Source organism: Oncorhynchus mykiss, chromosome 13 (assembly GCF_057628025.1).
Source record: "Oncorhynchus mykiss isolate SJ-2025 chromosome 13, ASM5762802v1, whole genome shotgun sequence".
NCBI lineage: Eukaryota > Metazoa > Chordata > Actinopteri > Salmoniformes > Salmonidae > Oncorhynchus > Oncorhynchus mykiss.
Window position 1 is genome coordinate 6,407,501 of NC_143034.1, and position 25,000 is coordinate 6,432,500.

General features: G+C 50.0%; 1 protein-coding gene across 1 annotated transcript in view; it reads left to right on the plus strand.

Annotated features, from left to right (window-relative positions):
- Window positions 1–25,000, plus strand: part of sdk1b (sidekick cell adhesion molecule 1b) — a 393,224-nt gene that overhangs the window by 249,566 nt on the left and 118,658 nt on the right. The window contains 6 exon segments of the mRNA XM_090194773.1: window positions 1,090–1,257; window positions 2,773–2,875; window positions 4,673–4,843; window positions 8,543–8,628; window positions 8,631–8,678; window positions 12,300–12,447. Coding sequence (XP_090050899.1) covers window positions 1,090–1,257; window positions 2,773–2,875; window positions 4,673–4,843; window positions 8,543–8,628; window positions 8,631–8,678; window positions 12,300–12,447 — 724 coding nt within the window.

Below are 25,000 nucleotides of genomic sequence, written 5' to 3' on the forward strand. Positions count from 1 at the left end.
CCTGGGTACATTCTGTCTCTGAGCAAGGCAGTTAACCCCCCGACAACAACATCTCCCTGGGTACATTCTGTCTCTGAGCGAGGCAGTTAACCCAGACAACAACATCTCCCTGGGTACATTCTGTCTCTGAGCGAGGCGGTTAACCCTGACAACAACATCTCCCTGGGTACATTCTGTCTCTGAGCAAGGCAGTTAACCCCGACAACAACATCTCCCTGGGTACATTCTGTCTCTGAGCAAGGCAGTTAACCCTAAACAACATCTCCCTGGGTACATTCTGTCTCTGAGCAAGGCAGTTAACCCTAAACAACAACATCTCCCTGGGTACATTCTGTCTCTGAACGAGGCAGTTAACCCTGACAACAACATCTCCCTGGGTACATTCTGTCTCTGAGCAAGGCGGTTAACCCTAAACAACATCTCCCTGGGTACATTCTGTCTCTGAGCAAGGCAGTTAACCCTAAACAACAACATCTCCCTGGGTACATTCTGTCTCTGAACGAGGCAGTTAACCCTGACAACAACATCTCCCTGGGTACATTCTGTCTCTGAGCAAGGTAGTTAACCCTGACAACAACATCTCCCTGGGTACATTCTGTCCCTGAGCGAGGCAGTTAACCCCCCGACAACAGCATCTCCCTGGGTACATTCTGTCTCTGAGCGAGGCAGTTAACCCCGACAACAACATCTCCCTGGGTACATTCTGTCCCTGAGCGAGGCAGTTAACCCCGACAACAACATCTCCCTGGGTACATTCTGTCCCTGAGCGAGGCAGTTAACCCCCCGACAACAGCATCTCCCTGGGTACATTCTGTCCCTGAGCAAGGTAGTTAACCCTGACAACAACATCTCCCTGGGTACATTCTGTCCCTGAGCAAGGTAGTTAACCCTGACAACAACATCTCCCTGGGTACATTCTGTCCCTGAGCAAGGTAGTTAACCCTGACAACAACATCTCCCTGGGTACATTCTGTCTCTGAATGTTAATGGGCTGAGTGTGTGTGTGTGTGTGTGTGTGTGTGTGTGTGTGTGTGTGTGTGTGTGTGTGTGTGTGTGTGTGTGTGTGTGCGTGCGTGCGTGCGTGTGAAGGTTCCCAGCTCCTGGCCAGTGGGACAGTCCAGATTCCCAGGTTCACCCTGCTGGAGTCAGGTGGTCTGCTGGTTGAGCCAATCAGGATGGAGGATTCAGGCGACTACACCTGTACTGCCGCTGGCGCAGACGGATCCATCAACGCTACGGCCACTCTCACTGTCTGGAGTAAGATACACACACACACACACACACACACACACACACACACACACACACCACACACACACACACACACACACACACACACACACACACACACACACACACACACACACACACACACACCACACACACACACACACACACACACACATCAACGCTACAGCCACTCTCACTGTCTGGAGTAAGATACACACACACACACACACACACACACACACACACACACACACACACACACACACACACACACACACACACACACACACACACACACACACACACACACACACACACACACCACACACACACACACACACACACACATCAACGCTACAGCCACTCTCACTGTCTGGAGTAAGATACACACACACACACACACACACACACACACACACACACACACACCACACCACACACACACACACACACACACACACACACATCAACGCTACGGCCACTCTCACTGTCTGGAGTAAGATACACACACACACACACACACACACACACACACACACACACACACACACACACACACACACACACACACCACACACACACACACACACACACACACACATCAACGCTACAGCCACTCTCACTGTCTGGAGTAAGATACACACACACACACACACACACACACACACACACACACACACACACACACACACACACACACACACACCACACACACACACACACACACACACACATCAACGCTACAGCCACTCTCACTGTCTGGAGTAAGATACACACACACACCCACACACACACACACCACACACACACACACACACACACACACACACACACACACACACACACACACACATCAACGCTACGGCCACTCTCACTGTCTGGAGTAAGATACACACACACACACACACACACACACACACACACACACAACTCTCAGTATGGTTTCTAAGAACTTGACCAATCAGACAAGCTCAGAACACTGCCCTCATCTCAGCGGTCCAATCACATGACCCAGAACACTGCTACGCCAGATCGACAGGCTCTGTTATTGAGACGGGGTTGGCTGGTTGTGTGGTCAGCTGATGATTGGCTGGTTGTGTGGTCAGCTGATGATTGGCTGGTTGTGTGGTCAGCCGATGATTGGCTGGTTGTGTGGTCAGCCGATGATTGGCTGGTTGTGTGGTCAGCTGATGATTGGCTGGTTGTGTGGTCAGCTGATGATTGGCTGGTTGTGTGGTCAGCTGATGATTGGCTGGTTGTGTGGTCAGCTGATGATTGGCTGGTTGTGTGGTCAGCTGATGATTGGCTGGTTGTGTGGTCAGCTGATGATTGGCTGGTTGTGTCCAGTTTGGTTTGGATCAGTTACAAGTTTAGAAACATCCTCTCCTCTCTAATAATAATAATAGTCTAAGTGACCTCTGGTTGGTTCAGCCGTCCCTATGGGAGAAATGTATGGAGAATGAAGAGAGTTGGAATAAACACTGAAAATGAGGTGTGATATCTTCTATGTTCTACCCCTTAACCTCTGACCTCTCTCTGCAGTTCGTACATTTATCTCCGTCCCGCCGGTGGACCAGAGGGTCATCAAGGGAACCACGGCAACCCTGGACTGTAGCGCTACACACGACCCCAGGGTCAACATCAGGTAGGGGAGGGTGTGTGTGTGTTAACATCAGGTAGGGGAGGGTGTGTGTATGTTAACATCAGGTAGGGGAGGGTGTGTGTGTGTTAACATCAGGTAGGGGAGGGTGTGTGTGTGTTAACATCAGGTAGGGGAGGGTGTGTGTGTGTTAACATCAGGTAGGGAAGGGTGTGTGTGTGTTAACATCAGGTAGGGGAGGGTGTGTGTGTGTTAACATCAGGTAGGGGAGGGTGTGTGTGTGTTAACATCAGGTAGGGGAGGGTGTGTGTGTGTGTTAACATGGTTCTGTATCTCTGTAGTTTCCAGTGTGGTGCAGTACCCCTCCAGCCCAGCGGGGGCAGAGTGTCTGTATGTTAACATGGTTCTGTATCTCTGTAGTTTCCAGTGTGGTGCAGTACCCCTCCAGCCCAGCGGGGGCAGAGTGTCTGTATGTTAACATGGTTCTGTATCTCTGTAGTTTCCAGTGTGGTGTAGTACCCCTCCAGCCCAGCGGGGGCAGAGTGTCTGTATGTTAACATGGTTCTGTATCTCTGTAGTTTCCAGTGTGGAGCAGTACCCCTCCAGCCCAGCGGGGGCAGAGTGTCTGTATGTTAACATGGTTCTGTATCTCTGTAGTTTCCAGTGTGGTGCAGTACCCCTCCAGCCCAGCGGGGGCAGAGTGTCTGTATGTTAACATGGTTCTGTATCTCTGTAGTTTCCAGTGTGGTGCAGTACCCCTCCAGCCCAGCGGGGGCAGAGTGTCTGTATGTTAACATGGTTCTGTATCTCTGTAGTTTCCAGTGTGGTGCAGTACCCCTCCAGCCCAGCGGGGGCAGAGTGTCTGTATGTTAACATGGTTCTGTATCTCTGTAGTTTCCAGTGTGGTGCAGTACCCCTCCAGCCCAGCGGGGGCAGAGTGTCTGTATGTTAACATGGTTCTGTATCTCTGTAGTTTCCAGTGTGGTGCAGTACCCCTCCAGCCCAGCGGGGGCAGAGTGTCTGTATGTTAACATGGTTCTGTATTGCTGTAGTTTCCAGTGTGGTGCAGTACCCCTCCAGCCCAGCGGGGGCAGAGTGTCTGTATGTTAACATGGTTCTGTATCTCTGTAGTTTCCAGTGTGGTGCAGTACCCCTCCAGCCCAGCGGGGGCAGAGTGTCTGTACGTTAACATGGTTCTGTATCTCTGTAGTTTCCAGTGTGGTGCAGTACCCCTCCAGCCCAGCGGGGGCAGAGTGTCTGTATGTTAACATGGTTCTGTATCTCTGTAGTTTCCAGTGTGGTGCAGTACCCCTCCAGCCCAGCGGGGGCAGAGTGTCTGTATGTTAACATGGTTCTGTATCTCTGTAGTTTCCAGTGTGGTGCAGTACCCCTCCAGCCCAGCGGGGGCAGAGTGTCTGTATGTTAACATGGTTCTGTATCTCTGTAGTTTCCAGTGTGGTGCAGTACCCCTCCAGCCCAGCGGGGGCAGAGTGTCTGTATGTTAACATGGTTCTGTATCTCTGTAGTTTCCAGTGTGGTGCAGTACCCCTCCAGCCCAGCGGGGGCAGAGTGTCTGTATGTTAACATGGTTCTGTATCTCTGTAGTTTCCAGTGTGGTGCAGTACCCCTCCAGCCCAGCGGGGGCAGAGTGTCTGTATGTTAACATGGTTCTGTATCTCTGTAGTTTCCAGTGTGGTGCAGTACCCCTCCAGCCCAGCGGGGGCAGAGTGTCTGTATGTTAACATGGTTCTGTATCTCTGTAGTTTCCAGTGTGGTGCAGTACCCCGCCAGCCCAGCGGGGGCAGAGTGTCTGTATGTTAACATGGTTCTGTATCTCTGTAGTTTCCAGTGGCAGCGTGGAGCAGTACCCCTCCAGCCCAGCGGGGGCAGAGTGTCTATATTGTCTGGTTCTCTGACCATCAGCCAGACTTGGTCAGGCGACATAGGAGACTATACCTGCACTGTGACATCACAGGCCGGGAACCAATCACGCTCCGCACGCCTCGAAGTCATGTGAGTTACACACACACACATAACTTGGGACTTCAAACTGCCACACTCTGAATCCCACATTCCCACCCCTTCCCCTCAGGCCTCGCCCCTCCATTTGTGTGTTCACGCATGCTCCGCCATATGCAATAGTGTCTCAAAGCTTAGGGAGAAACAGGAGAGGGGGAGGAGAGAAGAGGAGACGAGAGGAGAGGGAGAGGAGAGGAGAGGGGGATGAGAGGAGAGGGGAGGGGATAAGAGGAGAGGAGAGGGGGATAAGTGGAGAAGAGAGAAGAGGAGAGGAGATGAGGATGAGAGGAGAGGGGAGGAAAAGGAGGAGGAGAGGAGAGGAGATGAGAGAAGAGGAGAGGAGAGGAGAGGGGGATAAGAGGAGAGGAGATGGGGATGAGAGGAGATAAAGGAGGAGGAGAGGAGAGGAGAGGAGAGGAGAGGAGATGAGGATGAGAGGAGAGGGGAGGAAAAGGAGGAGGAGAGGAGAGGGAGATGAGAGAAGAGGAGAGGAGAGGAGAGGGGGATAAGAGGAGAGGAGATGGGGATGAGAGGAGATGGGGATGAGAAGGAGGAGGAGAGGAGAGGAGAGGAGAGGAGAGAGGAGAGGACAGGAGAGGAGAGGAGAGGAGAGGAGAGAAGAGAAGAGGAGAGGAGTAGGAGAGGAGAGGAGAGGTGAGGGGGATAAGAGGAGAGGAGATGGGGAGGAGAGTAAAGGAGAGGGGAGGGAGGGGAGGGGAGAGGAGGAGGAAGGAGGAGGAGAGTAGAGGGGAGGAGAAGAGGAGAGGGGAGGAGAGAGGAGAGAAGGAGGAGAGGAGAGGAGAGGAGAGGAGAGGAGAGGAGAGGAGAGGAGGGAGGGAGGGAGGGAGGGAGGGAGGAGAGGAGAGGAGAGGAGAGGAGGGGAGGAGAGGAGAGGGAGGAGAGGAGAGGGAGGAGAGGAGAGGAGAGGAGAGGAGGGAGGGAGGGAGGAGAGGAGAGGAGAGGAGAGGAGAGGAGAGGAGAGGAGAGGAGAGGAGAGGGAGGAGAGGACAGGAGGAAGAGAGGGGGGAGAGGAGAGGACAGGAGGAGGAGAGGAGAGGGGGATGAGAATAGAGGTGTTGAGAACAGGGTGAGAAGAGTTAATTTTATCTATCACTCTATTATTCAATCTCTCTCTCCATCTCTCTGTCTCTCTCTCCATCTCTGTCTCTTTCTCCATCTTTGTCTCAATCTCCATCTCCTGTCCCTCTTCCATCATCTGTTCTCTCTCCATCTCTCTGTCCCTCTCTCCATCTCTGTCTCTCTCTCCATCGTTGTCTCAATGTCCATCTCTCGCTCTCTCTCTCCATCTCTCTGTCTTTGTCTCTCTCCATCTTTCTCTCTCTCCATCTCAATTCAATTTAAGGGCTTTATTGGCATGGGAAACATGTGTTAACATTGCCAAAGCAAGTGAGGTAGATAATATACAAAAGTGAAATAAACAATACAAATTAACAGTAAACATTACACATACAGAAGTTTCAAAACAATAAAGACATTACAAATGTCATATTATATATATATATATATATACAGTGTTGTAACGACGTACAAATGGTTAATGGTCTCCATCTCTCTGTCCCTCTCTCCATCTCTCTGTCCCTCTCTCCAGCTCTGTCTCTCTCTCCAACTCTCTGTCTCTCTCTCCATCTCTCTGTCCCTCCCTCCAACTCTCTGTCACTCTCTCCATCTCCCTGTCCTTCTCTCACTTTCTGTCTCTCTCCATCTCTCTGTCTCTCTCCATCTCTCTGTCCCTCCCTCCAACTCTCTGTCCCTCTCTCATCTCTCTGTTTCTCTCTCCATCTCTCTGTCTCTCTCCATCTCTCTGTCTCTCTCTCCATCTCTCTGTCTCTCCTCATCTCTCTGTCTCTCTCTCCAACTCTCAACCCTCAAATCTGTCTAATATATCACAGCCTTCAGATAATGATCAAATAATATAAAGTAATATTGTCTTTTCCCCCCTCTCTCTCTCTGTCTCCCTCCCTCTCTCTCCTCTCCCTCCCTCCCTCCCTCTCTCTCTACCTCCTCTCTCTCTACCTCCCTCTCTCATCCCCTCTCTCTCCCTCCTCTCTCTCCCTCCCTCTCTCTCTACCTCCCTCTCTATCCCCTCTCTCCTCTCTCTCTCCCTCTCTCTCTACCTCCCTCTCATCCCCTCTCTCTCTCTCCCTCCCTCTCTCTCTACCTCCCTCTCATCCCCTCTCTCCCTCCTCTCTCTACCTCCCTCTCATCCCCTCTCTCCCTCCTCTCTCTCCCTCCCTCTCTCTCTACCTCCCTCTCATCCCCTCTCTCCCTCTCTCTCTCTCCCTCTCTCTCTCACCTCCCTCATCCCCTCTCTCCCTCCTCTCTCTCCCCTCCCTCTCTCTCTACCTCCCTCTCATCCCCTCTCTCCCTCCTCTCTCTCCCTCCCTCTCTCTCTACCTCCCTCTCTCATCCCCTCTCTCCCTCCTCTCTCTCCCTCCCTCTCTCTCTACCTCCCTCTCTCATCCCCTCTCCCTCCCTCTCTCTCTCTACCTCCCTCTCATCCCCTCTCTCCCTCCTCTCTCTCCCTCCTCTCTTTTCTACCTCCCTCTCTATCCCCTCTCTCCTTCCTCTCCCTCCCTCCTCTCTCATCCCCTTCCCTCCCTCATCCCCTCTCTCCCTCCTCCTTCCTCTCATCCCCCTCTCCTCCCTCCTCTCTCACTTCCTCCACCTCCCTCTCATTCCCTCTCTCCCTCCCTCTCTCTCTCCCTCCCTCTCTCCCTCCCTCTCCATGCCCTCTCTCCCTCTCCCTCCACCCCTCTCTCTCATCCCCTCTCTCCCTCCTCTCCTCCCCCCCCTCTCTCTCCCTCTCACCTCCCTCTCATCCCCTCTCTCCCTCCCTCTCCTCCCCTCCCTCTCTCTCACCTCCCTCTCATCCCCTCTCTCTCTCTCTCTCTCTACCTCCCTCTCTATCCCCTCTCTCCCTCTCTCTCTACCTCCCTCTCATCCCCTCTCTCCCTCCTCTCTCTCTCTACCTCCCTCTCATCCTCTCTCCCTCCTCTCTCCCTCCCTCTCTCTCTACCTCCCTCTCATCCCCTTCCTCCCTCTCCCTCCCTCTCTCTCTACCTCCCTCTCATCCCCTTCCTCCCTCCCTCCCTCCCTCTCTCTCTACCTCCCTCTCTCATCCCCTCTCTCCCTCCTCTCCCTCCCTCTCTCATCCTCCCTCTCTATCCCCTCTCTCCCTCCTCTCTCCCTCCCTCCCTCTCTCTCTACCTCCCTCTCATCCCCCTCTCTCCCTCCCTCCCTCCCTCTCTCTCTACCTCCCTCTCTTATCCCCCTCTCTCCCTCCTCTCTCTCCTTTCCCTCTCCCTCCACCTCCCTCTCATCCCCTCTCTCCCTCCCTCTCTCTCTCCCTCCCTCTCCCTCCACCTCCCTCTCATCCCCTCTCTCCCTCCCTCCCTCCCCTCCCTCCATCTCCCTCTCTCATCCCCTCTCTCCCTTCTCTCTCTCCTTCCCTCTCTCTCTACCTCCCTCTCATCCCCTCTCTCCCTCCCCTCTCTCCCTCCCTCTCTCACTCTTCCTCCACCTCCCTACTTCCCTCTCCCTCCCTCTCTCTACCTCCCTCCACCGCCCTCTCATCCCCTCTCCCTCCCCTCTCTCCCTCCCTCTCTCCCTCCCTCCCCTCCACCTCCCTCTTAATCCCCTCTTCCCTCCCCCTCTCCCCCTCCTGTCCCACAGTGAGCTCCCCCACTCCCCCAGGTCTCTGTCTGTGTCTCTGAATGATTCAGACAGCCGTTCAGTTCTTCTCTCCTGGGTCAGACCCTTCATGGAAACTCTCCTCTTCTACACTACATACTGGAGCTGTCTGAGAACAGTGAGTTTCTGCTCTGGGTCTGTTAGTGGTAGAGTGGAGGTCTGTTAGTGGTAGAGTGGAGGTCTGTTAGTGGTAGAGGGGAGGTCTTCTACACTACATACTGGAGCTGTCTGAGAACAGTGAGTTTCTGCTCTGGGTCTGTTAGTGGTAGAGGGGAGGTCTGTTAGTGGTAGAGGGGAGGTCTTCTACACTACATACTGGAGCTGTCTGAGAACAGTGAGTTTCTGCTCTGGGTCTGTTAGTGGTAGAGTGGAGGTCTGTTAGTGGTAGAGTGGAGGTCTGTTAGTGGTAGAGTGGGAGGTCTGTTAGTGGTAGAGGGGAGGTCTGTTAGTGGTAGAGTGGAGGTCTGTTAGTGGTAGAGGGGAGGTCTTCTACACTACATACTGGAGCTGTCTGAGAACAGTGAGTTTCTGCTCTGGGTCTGTTAGTGGTAGAGTGGAGGTCTGTTAGTGGTAGAGTGGGAGGTCTGTTAGTGGTAGAGGGAAGGTCTGTTAGTGGTAGAGGGAGGTCTGTTAGTGGTAGAGTGGAGGTCTGTTAGTGGTAGAGTGGAGGTCTGTTAGTGGTAGAGTGGAGGTCTGTTAGTGGTAGAGGGGAGGTCTGTTAGTGGTAGAGGGGAGGTCTTCTACACTACATACTGGAGCTGTCTGAGAACAGTGAGTTTCTGCTCTGGGTCTGTTAGTGGTAGAGTGGAGGTCTGTTAGTGGTAGAGTGGAGGTCTGTTAGTGGTAGAGGGGAGGTCTGTTAGTGGTAGAGGGGAGGTCTTCTACACTACATACTGGAGCTGTCTGAGAACAGTGAGTTTCTGCTCTGGGTCTGTTAGTGGTAGAGTGGAGGTCTGTTAGTGGTAGAGTGGAGGTCTGTTAGTGGTAGAGTGGAGGTCTCAGTTTAGAGAGAGGTAGGTAGGTAGGAAGAAACAGAGGGAGAGAGAGAGAGAGAGGGATGTGTGGAGGAGAGAGAGAGAGAGAGGAGAGAACCCCAGAGAAACAGGAGCAGTTTAAGTGTCTGATTGATTTCACACTGTAGAGAGACAGAATGACCTTGACCACACTACACTGATTACCTGAGACCGTCTCTGTGAAGAACACAGTAGAGATGTAGGTTATACACTAGAGAGAGGGAGAGATGATATAGATGTAGGTTATACACTAGAGAGAGGGAGAGGAGGGTATAGATGTAGGTTATACACTAGAGAGAGGGAGAGAAGGGTATAGATGTAGGTTATACACTAGAGAGAGGGAGAGGAGGGTATAGATGTAGGTTATACACTAGGGAGAGGAGGGTATAGATGTAGATTATAAACTAGAGAGAGGGAGAGAAGGGTATAGATGTAGGTTATACACTAGAGAGAGGGAGAGGAGGGTATAGATGTAGGTTATACACTAGAGAGGTAGAGGAGGGTATAGATGTAGGTTATACACTAGAGAGAGGAGGGTATAGATGTAGGTTATACACTAGAGAGAGGAGGGTATAGATGTAGGTTATACACTAGAGAGAGGAGGGTATAGATGTAGGTTATACACTAGATAGAGGAGGGTATAGATGTAGATTATACACTAGAGAGAGGGAGAGGAGGATATAGATGTAGGTTATACACTAGAGAGAGGAGGGTATAGATGTAGGTTATACACTAGAGAGAGGAGGGTATAGATGTAGGTTATACACTAGAGAGAGGAGGGTATAGATGTAGGTTATACACTAGAGAGGGAGAGAGGAGGATATAGATGTAGGTTATACACTAGAGAGAGGGAGAGGAGGGTATAGATGTAGGTTATACACTAGAGAGAGGGAGAGGTGGATATAGATGTAGGTTATACACTAGAGAGAGGAGGGTATAGCTGTAGGTTATACACTAGAGAGAGGAGGGTATAGATGTAGGTTATACACTAGAGAGAGGAGGGTATAGATGTAGGTTATACACTAGAGAGAGGGAGAGGTGGATATAGATGTAGGTTATACACTAGAGAGAGGAGGGTATAGCTGTAGGTTATACACTAGAGAGAGGAGGGTATAGATGTAGGTTATACACTAGAGAGAGGAGGGTATAGATGTAGGTTATACACTAGAGAGAGGAGGGGTATAGATGTAGGTTATACACTAGAGAGAGGAGGGTATAGATGTAGGTTATACACTAGAGAGAGGGAGAGGAGGGTATAGATGTAGGTTATACACTAGAGAGAGGAGGGCATAGATGTAGGTTATACACTAGAGAGGGAGAGAGGAGGATATAGATGTAGGTTATACACTAGAGAGAGGGAGAGGAGGATATAGATGTAGGTTATACACTAGAGAGAGGGAGAGGAGGGTATAGATGTAGGTTATACACTAGAGAGAGGGAGAGGAGGGTATAGATGTAGGTTATACACTAGAGAGAGGGAGAGGAGGGTATAGATGTAGGTTATACACTAGAGAGAGGGAGAGGAGGGTATAGATGTAGGTTATACACTAGAGAGAGGGAGAGGAGGGTATAGATGTAGGTTATACACTAGAGAGAGGGAGAGGAGGGTATAGATGTAGGTTATACACTAGAGAGAGGGAGAGGAGGGTATAGATGTAGGTTATACACTAGAGAGAGGAGGGTATAGATGTAGGTTATACACTAGAGAGGGAGAGAGGAGGATATAGATGTAGGTTATACACTAGAGAGAGGGAGAGGAGGGTATAGATGTAGGTTATACACTAGAGAGAGGGAGAGGAGGGATAGATGTAGGTTATACACTAGAGAGAGGAGGGTATAGATGTAGGTTATACACTAGAGAGGGAGAGGAGGGTATAGATGTAGGTTATACACTAGAGAGAGGAGGGTATAGATGTAGGTTATACACTAGAGAGGGAGAGAGGAGGATATAGATGTAGGTTATACACTAGAGAGAGGGAGAGGAGGGTATAGATGTAGGTTATACACTAGAGAGAGGAGGGCATAGATGTAGGTTATACACTAGAGAGAGGGAGAGGAGGATATAGATGTAGGTTATACACTAGAGAGAGGGAGAGGAGGATATAGATGTAGGTTATACACTAGAGAGAGGGAGAGGAGGGTATAGATGTAGGTTATACACTAGAGAGAGGGAGAGGAGGGTATAGATGTAGGTTATACACTAGAGAGAGGGAGAGGAGGGTATAGATGTAGGTTATACACTAGAGAGAGGGAGAGAGGGAGGGTATAGATGTAGGTTATACACTAGAGAGGGAGAGAGGAGGATATAGATGTAGGTTATACACTAGAGAGAGGGAGAGGAGGGTATAGATGTAGGTTATACACTAGAGAGAGGGAGAGGAGGGTATAGATGTAGGTTATACAATTATAGAGAGGAGGGTATAGATGTAGGTTATACACTAGAGAGAGGGAGAGGAGGGTATAGATGTAGGTTATACACTAGAGAGAGGGAGAGGAGGGTATAGATGTAGGTTATACACTAGAGAGAGGAGGGTATAGATGTAGGTTATACACTAGAGAGAGGGAGAGGAGGGTATAGATGTAGGTTATACACTAGAGAGAGGAGACTACAGGGTCTTAACTGGTTTCTTCCTTTCTTCGTTCCTCTTCCTTTTTATTAATTGGTTGATTGTGTTCGTTGACGGTGGAGGTTCATGTCCTGTTATAACCCCTTCATGTCTGGGAAGACTCTCCATGGAAGGTGTACACGTCGGAGGTGGGGCCTGCTGTGACACAGGTGTCGGTGGGCGGGCTCACCCCTGCCAGGACCTATCAGTTCAGACTCTGTGCTGTCAATCAAGTGGGCCGCGGCCAATACAGCGGCGAGACACAGAGGTAAGGGCGGGACTAACACACATTTTACACAGACACACATAGACACAGACACACATTATAGACAGACACACATAGACACAGACACACATAGACACAGACACACATAGACACAGACACATATTATAGACAGACACACATTATAGACAGACACACATAGACACAGACACACATAGACACAGACACACATTATAGACAGACACACATAGACACAGACACACATAGACACAGACACACATAGACACAGACACACATAGACACACATAGACACAGACACACATTATAGACCGAGGTAAGGGCTGGACTAGGTTCATACGCACACACACGTGGCACCACACTCATGCACACACACGTGACTCACACACACACACGTGACACACACACACAAACGTGACTCACACACACACACACATAGACATTGTGAGTATGTTAAGGCTTCTGCTCAGAATCACCCCGTTCTGCATATTACACAACAATGGAGTGACTTTCAGAGAACAGACAAGATGAGGAGAGGAGAGGAGAGGAGAGGAGAGGAGGGGAGAGGAGAGGAGAGGAGAGGAGAGGAGGGGAGAGGAGAGGAGAGGGCAGGAGAGGAGAGGAGAGGGAGGAGAGGAGGAGGAGAGAAGGGAGGGAGAGGAGGAGAGGAAGGGACAGGAGAGGAGAGGAGGAGAGAAGAGGAGAGGAGAGAGGGGAGAGTAGAGAGGGATCAAGGGTGGGGGAGATGAGAGGGTAAAGGGAGGAGAGAGAAGAGAGGAGAGGGGGAGGGGAGGAGAGGGAGAGAGAGGGTAAGGGAAGGAGAGAGAAAGAGAGGAGAGGGGGAGGGAGGAGAGGGGAGAGTAGAGGGTAAAGGGAGGGAGAGAGAAAGAGGTATTTTGTTTGGGATCCATTTACTCTGAAATCAGCAATTTATATTCATCAGTACGATACTGAGGCTTCTGTAAGTGTCTGTATGTGTGTGTGTATGTGTGTGTGTGTGTGTGTGTGTGTTGTACCACCAAAACACCAACCCAGATCTCTCTTATCCATCTCTCTCTCCTCCATATCTCTCACTTGTCTCTCTCTCCCCTCCATCTCTCTCACTTCCCTCTCTCTCCTAAAATCTCTCTCTTTTCCATCCCTCTCTCCTCCATCTCTCTACTTCTCCATCTCTCTCTCCTCCATCTCTCTCTCCCCCATCTCTCTCACTACTCTCTCTCTCCTCCATCTCTCATCTCTCTCTTCCCCATATCTCTCGCTCCTCTATCTCTCTTTCCCTCTCTCTCTCTCTCCTCCATCTCCATCTCTCTCGCTCCTCTATCTCTCTTTCCTCTCTCTCTCCTCCATCTCCATCTCTCTCTCTCCTCTCTCTCTCCTCCATCTCTCTCTCTCTCTCCTCTCTCTCTCTCCTCTCTCTCTCTCTATCATTCTGTCTATTTATTCTTCATATGCTCAGTCAACCAGTCATCACAGACGATATTAATGAAAATAGTGGCCTCCCTAGTGGCCCAGTGGTCTAAGGCACTGCTGTGCTGAGGCGCCACTACAGCCCCGGGTTCGTATCCAGGCTGTGTTACAGCCGGCCGTGACCACGAGCCCCATGGGGTTGCGTGTCGTCCGGTTTAGGGGGAGGGTTTGTCAGGACATTATGCTGTGTGTGTATGTGTGTACTCTCCCCAGAGAGAACACAGTGGTTTAGGGGAGGGTTTGTCAGGACATTATGCTGTGTGTGTATGTATGTACTCTCCCCAGAGACAGTGGTTTCTCTCTCTCTCTTTCTCTCTAAATCTTATTAGAGTTATTAGAGTCCAGCTGCTTTAACCAGACAGTTTAATTTGAGGACTACAGTCCGCTGTTAGACTAGATTATGAGGAAATAACTGACAGAAATACAATAATTTGTGTTTCTCATTTTCTACACACACGTTGTAATCTGTTCAGCAGACAGAGAGAGAGACAGAAGAGGTAGAGAGAGACACATAGGTAGAGAGAGAGAGAGAGAGAGAGAGAGGGAGAGAGAGAGACAGAGACAGAGGAGATAGAGAGAGAGAGAGACAGAGGTAGAGAGAGAGACAGAGGTAGAGAGAGAGACACAGAGGAGAGAGAGAGACAGAGGTAGAGAGAGAGACAGAAGAGGTAGAGAGAGACACATAGGTAGAGAGAGAGACAGAGGTAGAGAGAGAGACACAGAGGAGAGAGAGAGACAGAGGTAGAGAGAGAGACAGAAGAGGTAGAGAGAGACACATAGGTAGAGAGAGAGAGAGAGAGGGAGAGAGACAGAGGGAGAGAGAGAGACAGAGACAGAGGAGATAGAGAGAGAGACAGAGACAGAGGAGATAGAGAGAGAGACAGAGGGAGAGAGAGACACAGAGGAGATAGAGAGAGAGACAGAGGGAGAGAGAGATAGAGGAGGTAGAGAGAGAGAGACGGAGGAGGTAGAGAGAGAGAGAGAGACAGAGAGAGAGACAGAGGAGGTAGAGAGAGAGAGAGACAGAGGGAGAGAGAGAGAAAGAAGAGGTAGAGAGAGAGAGAGAGAGAGAGAGAGAGAGAGAGGAGGTAGAGAGAGAGACACAGAGGTAGAGAGAGAGACAGAGGTAGAGAGAGAGACAGAGGTAGAGAGAGAGACACAGAGGAGAGAGAGAGACAGAGGTAGAGAGAGAGACACAGAGGGAGAGAGAGAGACACAGAGGAGAGAGAGAGACAGAGGTAGAGAGAGAGAGAGAGAGAGGAGATAGAGAGAGAGAGAGACAGAGGAGATAGAGAGAGAGACAGAGACAGAGGAGATAGAGAGAGAGACAGAGGGAGAGAGAGACAGAGAGAGGGAGATAGAGAGAGAGACAGAGGGAGAGAGAGAGAGGGAGGTAGAGAGAGAGAGACGGAGGAGGTAGAGAGAGAGAGAGAGACAGAGAGAGAGACAGAGGAGGTAGAGAGAGAGAGAGACAGAGGGAGAGAGAGAGAAAGAAGAGGTAGAGAGAGAGAGAGAGAGAGAGAGAGAGAGAGAGAGAGAGAGAGAGGAGGTAGAGAGAGAGACACAGAGGTAGAGAGAGAGACAGAGGTAGAGAGAGAGACAGAGGTAGAGAGAGAGACACAGAGGAGAGAGAGAGACAGAGGTAGAGAGAGAGACACAGAGGAGAGAGAGAGACACAGAGGAGAGAGAGAGACAGAGGTAGAGAGAGAGAGAGAGAGAGAGAGAGAGACAGAGAGACAGGGAGAGAGAGAGAGAGGTAGAGAGAGGGAGGCAGACAGAGACAGAGAGAGGGAGGGAGGTAGAGAGAGAGTTCAGTAGACTAGATGTCACACTACATACAGTCCACTGTTAGACTAGATGATGTCACACTACAGTCCGCTGTTAGACTAGATGATGTCACACTACAGTCCACTGTTAGACTAGATGATGTCACACTACAGTCCGCTGTTAGACTAGATGATGTCACACTACAGTCCGCTGTTAGACTAGATGATGTCACACTACAGTCCGCTGTTAGACTAGATGATGTCACACTACAGTCCGCTGTTAGACTAGATGATGTCACACTACAGTCCCCTGTTAGACTAGATGATGTCACACTACAGTCCGCTGTTAGACTAGATGATGTCACACTACAGTCCACTGTTAGACTAGATGATGTCACACTACAGTCCACTGTTAGACTAGATGTATGTCACACTACAGTCCGCTGTTAGACTAGATGATGTCACACTACAGTCCACTGTTAGACTAGATGATGTCACACTACAGTCCACTGTTAGACTAGATGATGTCACACTACAGTCCGCTGTTAGACTAGATGATGTCACACTACAGTCCACTGTTAGACTTCATCACACCAAGAAAACATTACATTTCTTATTTCTCTCTCTCTGTCTCTCTGGGTGATCAGGGAGTCGTTACGACAACGGTCTCCATGGAGACGCGGGGTCCTTAGAGTCAAGGTGTCCAAGGAGAGTCCCTGTCTGATCAAAGGACCCCAGATTAACTCCAAACTGAGAAACCTTATTGAAGTAGCCAATTACCACACACACACACACACACACACACACACAAACACACGCACACACACACACACACACACACACACACACACACACACACACCGTTAACATGGTAAAAGAGAAACCGTTTAAAGGGAAGGAATCTGCATTAGGGCTGAGCTCTCAAACTTTTTCCTTTTGATTTAAAAGAAACTACTTTTAAAATTACTTAAAAGGACTCTGTCCCCTCCCTCTCCCCTCTCCCTCTCCCCTCCCTCCCTTTCCCTCTCCCCCTCCCTCTCTTTCTCTCCTCCCTCTCCCCCTCCCTCCCTTTCCCTCTCCCCCTCCCTCTCTTTCTCTCTCCCTCTCCCCTCCCTCTCCCTCTCCCCCTCCCTCTCTTTCTCTCTCCCTCTCCCCTCCCTTTCCCTCTCCCCCTCCCTCTCTTTCTCTTCTCCCTCTCCCCTCCCTCTCCCTCTCCCCCTCCCTCTCTTTCTCTCTCCCTCTCCCCTCCCTCTCCCTCTCCCCCTCCCTCTCTTTCCCTCTCCCCTCCCTCTCCCCTCCCTCCTTCCTCCTCTTTCTCTCTCCCTCTCCCCCTCCCTCTCTTTCTCTCTCTCCCTCTCCCCTCCCTTTCCCCCTCCCTCTCTTTATCTCTCCCCTCCCTCTCCCCCTCCCTCTCTTTCTCTCTCCCTCTCCCCCTCCCTCTCTTTCTCTCTCCCTCTCCCCTCCCTCTCCCTCTCCCCCTCCCTCTCTTTCTCTCTCCCTCTCCCCTCCCTCTCCCTCTCCCCCTCCCTCTCTTTCTCTCTCCCTCTCCCCTCCCTTCCCCCTCCCCCTCCCTCTCTTTCTCTCTCCCTCTCCCCTCCCTCTCTTTCTCTCTCTCCCTCTCCCCTCCCTTTCCCTCTCCCCCTCCCTCTCTTTCTCTCTCCCTCTCCCCTCCCTCTCCCCCTCCCTCTCTTTCTCTCTCCCTCTCCCCCTCCCTCTCTTTCTCTCTCCCTCTCCCCTCCCTCTCCCTCTCCCCCTCTCTCTCTCTCTCCCTCTCTCTCTCTCCCTCTCTTTCTCTCTCCCTCTCCCCTCCCTCTCCCTCTCCCCCTCCCTCTCTTTCTCTCTCCCTCTCCCCTCCCACTCCCTCTCCCCCTCCCTCTCTTTCTCTCTCCCTCTCCCCCTCCCTCTCTTTCTCTCTCCCTCTCCCCTTTCCTCTCCCTCTCTTTCTCCCTCTCCCCTCCCTCTCCCCCTCCCTCTCTCTCTCTCCCTCTCTTTCTCTCTCCCTCTCCCCCTCCCTCTCTTTCTCTCTCCCTCTCCCCTCCCTCTCCCTCTCCCCCTCCCTCTATTTCTCTCTCCCTCTCCCTCCCTCTCCCTCTCCCCCTCCCTCTCTTTCTCTCTCCCTCTCCCCCTCCCTCTCTTTCTCTCTCCCTCTTCCCTCCCTCTCTTTCTCCCTCCCCCATCCCTCTCCCCTCCCTCTCTCTCTCTCTCTCTCTCCCCCTCTGTTTCCATCAATCATCATCAATCTGAGTGCCCCATGCTATTCACGCACACACACAAACTGTAGACATTCTTTCTGTGTAATGTTGTTGAACGCTCGTTTCCCTGGTGTGGGTTGCCATCGGTAACGAGGTAGCATCTGGCTCCAGGTGCAATGCTGCCACCCTCCACAGACCAAGGTCTCAAACACACGCACACACACACACACACACAGTGTTTTCATAGAGGAATATGACTGAGACTGTGAGAGAGGGACAGAGATGGTATTTATGTAAAGTCTGAAGCTCTGGGTGAACTACTACCACAAGTGGTCAGGTGTCCATCCAGTACACACCATCCACCTCCATTATACACCATCCACCTCCATTATACACCATCCACCTCCATTATACACCATCCACCTCCATTATACACCATCCACCTCCATTATACACCATCCACCTCCATTATACACCATCCACCTCCATTATACACCATCCATTATACACCATCCACCTCCATTATACACCATCCACCTCCATTATACACCATCCACCTCCATTATACACCATCCACCTCCATTATACACCATCCACCTCCATTGTACACCATCCACCTCCATTATACACCATCCACCTCCATTATACACCATCCATTATACACCATCCACCTCCATTATACACCATCCACCTCCATTATACACCATCCACCTCCATTATACACCATCCACCTCCATTATACACCATCCAGTATACACCATCCACCTCCATTATACACCATCCACTTCCATTATACACCATCCAGTATACACCATCCACCTCCATTATACACCATCCACCTCCATTATACACCATCCACCTCCATTATACACCATCCATTATACACCATCCACCTCCATTATACACCATCCACCTCCATTATACACCATCCACCTCCATTATACACCATCCACCTCCATTATACACCATCCACCACCATTATACACCATCCACCTCCATTATACACCATCCACCTCCATTATACACCATCCAGTATACACCATCCACCTCCATTATACACCATCCACCTCCATTATACACCATCCACCTCCATTATACACCATCCATTATACACCATCCACCTCCATTATACACCATCCACCTTCCATTATACACCATCCACCTCCATTATACACCACCCACCACCATTATACACCATCCACCTCCATTATACACCATCCACCTCCATTATACACCATCCACCTCCAGTATACACCATCCATCTCCATTATACACCATCCACCACCTTTATACACCATCCACCTCCATTATACACCATCCATTATACACCATCCAACTCCATTATACACCATCCACCTCCATTATACACCATCCACCTCCATTATACACCATCCATTATACACCATCCACCTCCATTATACACCATCCACCTCCATTATACACCATCCACCTCCCTTATACACCATCCACCTCCATTATACACCATCCACCTCCAGTATACACCATCCACCGCCATTATACACCATCCACCTCCATTATACACCATCCACCTCCATTATACACCATCCATTATACACCATCCACCTCCATTATACACCATCCACCTCCCTTATACACCATCCACCTCCATTATACACCATCCACCTCCAGTATACACCATCCACCTCCATTATACACCATCCACCTCCTAGTATACACCATCCATCTCCTCATTATACACCATCCACCACCATTATACACCATCCACCTCCATTATACACCATCCATTATACACCATCCAACTCCATTATACACCATCCACCTCCATTATACACCATCCACCTCCATTATACACCATCCATTATACACCATCCACCTCCATTATACACCATCCACCTCCATTATACACCATCCACCTCCAGTATACACCATCCATCTCCATTATACACCATCCACCACCATTATACACCATCCACCTCCATTATACACCATCCATTATACACCATCCAACTCCATTATACACCATCCACCTCCATTATACACCATCCACCTCCATTATACACCATCCATTATACACCATCCACCTCCATTATACACCATCCACCTCCATTATACACCATCCACCTCCATTATACACCATCCACCACCATTATACACCATCCACCTCCATTATACACCATCCACCACCATTATACACCATCCTCCACCATTATACACCATCCTCCACCATTATACACCATCCACCGCCATTATACACCATCCACCTCCATTATACACCATCCACCTCCAGTATACACCATCCATTATACACCATCCAACTCCATTATACACCATCCACCTCCATTATACACCATCCACCATCCATTATACACCATCCACCTCCATTATACACCATCCATTATACACACTATCCACCTCCATTATACACCATCCACCTCCATTATACACCATCCACCGCCATTATACACCATCCATTATACACCATCCACCTCCATTATACACCATCCACCTCCATTATACACCATCCACCACCATTATACACCATCCACCTCCATTATACACCATCCACCACCATTATACACCATCCTCCACCATTATACACCATCCTCCACCATTATACACCATCCACCTCCATTATACACCATCCATTATACACCATCCACCTCCATTATACACCATCCACCTCCATTATACACCATCCACCACCATTATACACCATCACTGCCATTATACACCATCCACCTCCATTATACACCATCCACTTCCATTATACACCATCCACCTCCATTATACACCATCCACCTCCAGTATACACCATCCACCTCCATTATACACCATCCACCACCATTATACACCATCCACCTCCATTATACACCATCCACCACCATTATACACCATCCACCTCCATTATACACCATCCACCTCCATTATACACCATCCACCATCCATTATACACCATCCACCTCCATTATACACCATCCATTATACACCATCCACCTCCATTATACACCATCCATTATACACCATCCACCTCCATTATACACCATCCACCTCCATTATACACCATCCACCTCCATTATACACCATCCACCTCCATTATACACCATCCACCTCCATTATACACCATCCACCACCATTATAGGTTTAGGGGTTAGGTTGAGGGTTAGGGGTTAGGGTTAGGTTGAAGGTTAGGGGTTAGGGTTAGGGTTAGGTTGAGGGTTAGATTTAGGTTGAGGGTTAGGGTTAGGTTGAGGGTTAAGGTTAGGTTTGAGCGTTAAGGTTAGGTTTAGGTTGAGGGTTAAGTTTAGGTTGAGGGTTAGGGGTTAGGTTTAGGGTTAAGGTTAGGTTTAGGTTGAGGGTTAGGGGTTAGGTTTAGGGTTAAGGTTAGGTTTAGGTTGAGGGTTAGGGGTTAGGGGTTAGGTTGAGTGTTAAGTTTAGGTTGAGGGTTAGGGGTTAGGTTTAGGTTTGAGGGTTAAGGTTAGGGGTTAGGTTTAGGTTGAGGGTTAGGTTTAGGGTTAAGGTTAGGTTTAGGTTGAGGGTTAGGGGTTAGGTTGAGGGTTAAGTTTAGGTTGAGGGTTAGGGGTTAGGTTTAGGTTTCTAGGGTTAAGGTTAGGTTTAGGTTGAGGGTTAGGTTTTAGGTTGAGGGTTAGTGGTAAATAGGATTTTTTTTTCTACCCCCAAAAATCTGGAAAAAGAATGTAAAAAAGCTGAGTGTGTATAATGTCATGTAATAGAAGTATAGCCTCAGCTGTAAAGCTACTGGTCTGTATCACACCACCATCCTGCCTCACACATCCTCTCTAAGAAACACCTTTCACCCTCTCTCTCTCTCTCTCTCTCTCTCTCTCACACACACACACACACACACACACACACACACACACACACATACACACAGATTACCACGCTATGGCTAATGTCTAAAAAGCTTATGGAGAATCACTGAGCTGCTTAAGAGGGGGCTGGTGGGAGAGAGAGAGAAAAGAGAGAGCCCAAGACAGAGACAGTGAGAGATAGATTTAGGGGAGGGATGGAGAGGGGGATGGATGGTGAGGGAGGGAGAGGAGGAGGGGAGAGAGAGAGATTTAGGGAGAGGGGATGGAGAAGGGGAGAGAGATTTAGGGAGAGGGATGGCGAGAGATGGAGAGAAAGAGAGACAGAGAGAGACAGAGAGACACAGAGAGACAGAGAGAGAGAGACAGAGACAGAAAAGAGACACAGAGACAGAGAGACACAGAGACAGAGACAGAGAGAGAGACAGAGAGACAGAGACAGAGAGAGAGACACAGAGACACAGAGACAGAGAGACAGAGAGACAATGAGACAGAGACACACAGAGAGAGAGAGACAGAGACAGAGAGAGAGACACAGAGACACAGAGACAGAGAGACAGAGAGACAGAGAGACAAAGAGACAGAGAGACACAGACAGAGAGAGAGAAACAGACACAGAGCGACAGAGAGACAGAGAAAGACCAGACAGTCCTGAAGCTAAAACCAGCACGGCTGTTGTTAGGGTGAGAGACCCTTAACACAGTGGAATGGACCGGCTGGGTGGTTAGGGGTGAGAGACCCTTAACACAGTGGAATGGACCGGCTGGGTGGTTAGGGTGAGACCCTTAACACAGTGGAATGGACCGGCTGGGTGGTTAGGGTGAGAGACCCTTAACACAGTGGAATGGACCGGCTGGGTGGTTAGGGTGAGAGACCCTTAACACAGTGGAATGGACCGGCTGGGTGGTTAGGGTGAGAGACCCTTAACACAGTGGAATGGACCGGCTGGGTGGTTAGGGTGAGAGACCCTTAACACAGTGGAATGGACCGGCTGGGTGGTTAAGGTGAGAGACCCTTAACACAGTGGAATGGACCGGCTGGGTGGTTAGGGTGAGAGACCCTTAACACAGTGGAATGGACCGGCTGAACACTGTGGTTAGGGTGTTAACGGCCCAGCCAAAGTTACTTGAAAAACAACGGGGTGCGGAAGAGCCTAAATTACTGATTAGATATGGAGAGAATAGGATGGATAGACAGAGAGGATGGGATGGAGAGAGAGGGGTGAGAGAGGATGGATGGAGAGAGAGGATGGATAAAGAGAGAGGGATGAGAGAGGATGGATAGAGAGAGAATGGATGGAGAGAGAGGGATGAGAGATGATGAATAGAGAGAGAGGATGGAGAGAGAGGATGGATAGAGAGAGGATAGATAAAGAGAGAGGGATGAGAGAGGATGGATAAAGAGAGAGGATGGATAGAGAGAGAGGGATGAGAGAGGATGGATAAAGAGAGAGGGATGATAGAGAGAGAGAATGGATGGAGAGAGAGGGATGAGAGATGATGGATAGAGAGAGAGGATGGATAGAGAGAGGATGGATGGAGAGAGAGGGATGAGAGAGGATGGATAAAGAGAGAGGATGGATAGAGAGAGAGGATGGATGGAGAGAGAGAGAGGATGATGGAGAGAGAGAGAGAGGATGGATAGAGAGAGAGGATGGATAGAGAGAGAGGATGGATATAGAGAGAGGATGGATAGAGAGAGGATGGATGGAGAGAGAGAGGGATGAGAGAGGATGGATAGAGAGAGAGGATGGATAGAGAGAGAGGATGGATAGAGAGAGAGGATGGATAGAGAGAGAAGGGTGGATGGAGAAAGAGATGGAGAGCTGCAGTCATCCTAACTAATACTGATTTATATATTAAGGACACTGCACTGCAGTCCTGTCTACAGAGAGAGAGAGAGAGAGAAAGAGAGAGAGAGGGGGGATGAATGATGATATGATGGTAGTTATATTTAATAGAGTAGATAGTTTCATACTCATTCATAGTAACAGTTGTCTGGTAAAGTTACTGCTGAACTACACTGGTAGGGATGATGGGGAGGGAGGGAGGGAGGGAGGGAGGGAGGGAGGGAGGGAGGGAGGGAGGGAGGGAGGGAGGGAGGGAGGGAGAGGGAGGGAGGAGGGAATCTTTAGTATTGCAGTACAGTAGAGGAGTTTTCTTCCTTCCCTTCTAATGAGAGACTGATTCAGAACTGGGAGACCAGTGCTGTGTCCCAAACCGTATTCTATTCCCTACATACTGTGGGTGCTGGTTGAAAGTAGTCCACTATATAGGGAATAGGGTGCCGTTTTTTTTGGACAGCAGGACTTTCCCGGCCAATCAGTGACGTTGAGAGAGAAATGAGGCCAGTGGTTTTAAAACCTGTCCTCGGTGACCTCGGCCCTCAACTAACTCACCTGATCCCCAGCCGTTCCATGTGTTGTAGCCCTCAACTAACTCACCTGATCCCCAGCCGTTCCATGTGTTGTAGCCCTCAACTAACTCACCTGATCCCCAGCCGTTCCATGTGTTGTAGCCCTCAACTAACTCAACTGATCCCCAGCCGTTCCATGTGTTGTAGCCCTCAACTAACTCACCTGATCCCCAGCCGTTCCATGTGTTGTAGCCCTCAACTAACTCACCTGATCCCCAGCCGTTCCATGTGTTGTAGCCCTCAACTAACTCACCTGATCCCCAGCCGTTCCATGTGTTGTAGCCCTCAACTAACTCAACTGATCCCCAGCCGTTCCACGTGTTTGATCCACAACTATATATATATTATATTAAGCATGCCTTGTGGTTAGTCTTCTACCAATACCCAACTCAGAGGCCTTGTGGTTAGAGTCTTCTACCAATACCCAACTCAGAGGCCTTGTGGTTAGAGTCTTTTACCAATACCCAACTCAGAGGCCTTGTGGTTAGAGTCTTCTACCAATACCCAACTCAGAGGCCTTGTGGTTAGAGTCTTCTACCAATACCCAACTCAGAGGCCTTGTGGTTAGAGTCTTCTACCAATACCCAACTCAGAGGCCTTGTGGTTAGAGTCTTCTACCAATACCCAACTCAGAGGCCTTGTGGTTAGAGTCTTCTACCAATACCCAACTCAGAGGCCTTGGGGTTAGAAGTCTTCTACCAATACCCAACTCAGAGGCCTTGTGGTTAGTCTTCTACCAATACCCAACTCAGAGGCCTTGTGGTTAGAGTCTTCTACCAATACCCAACTCAGAGGCTACCAATACCCAACTCAGAGGCCTTGGGTTAGAGTCTTCTACCAATACCCAACTCAGAGGCCTTGTGGTTTTAGTCTTCTACCAATACCCAACTCAGAGGCCTTGTGGTTAGAGTCTTCTACCAATACCCAA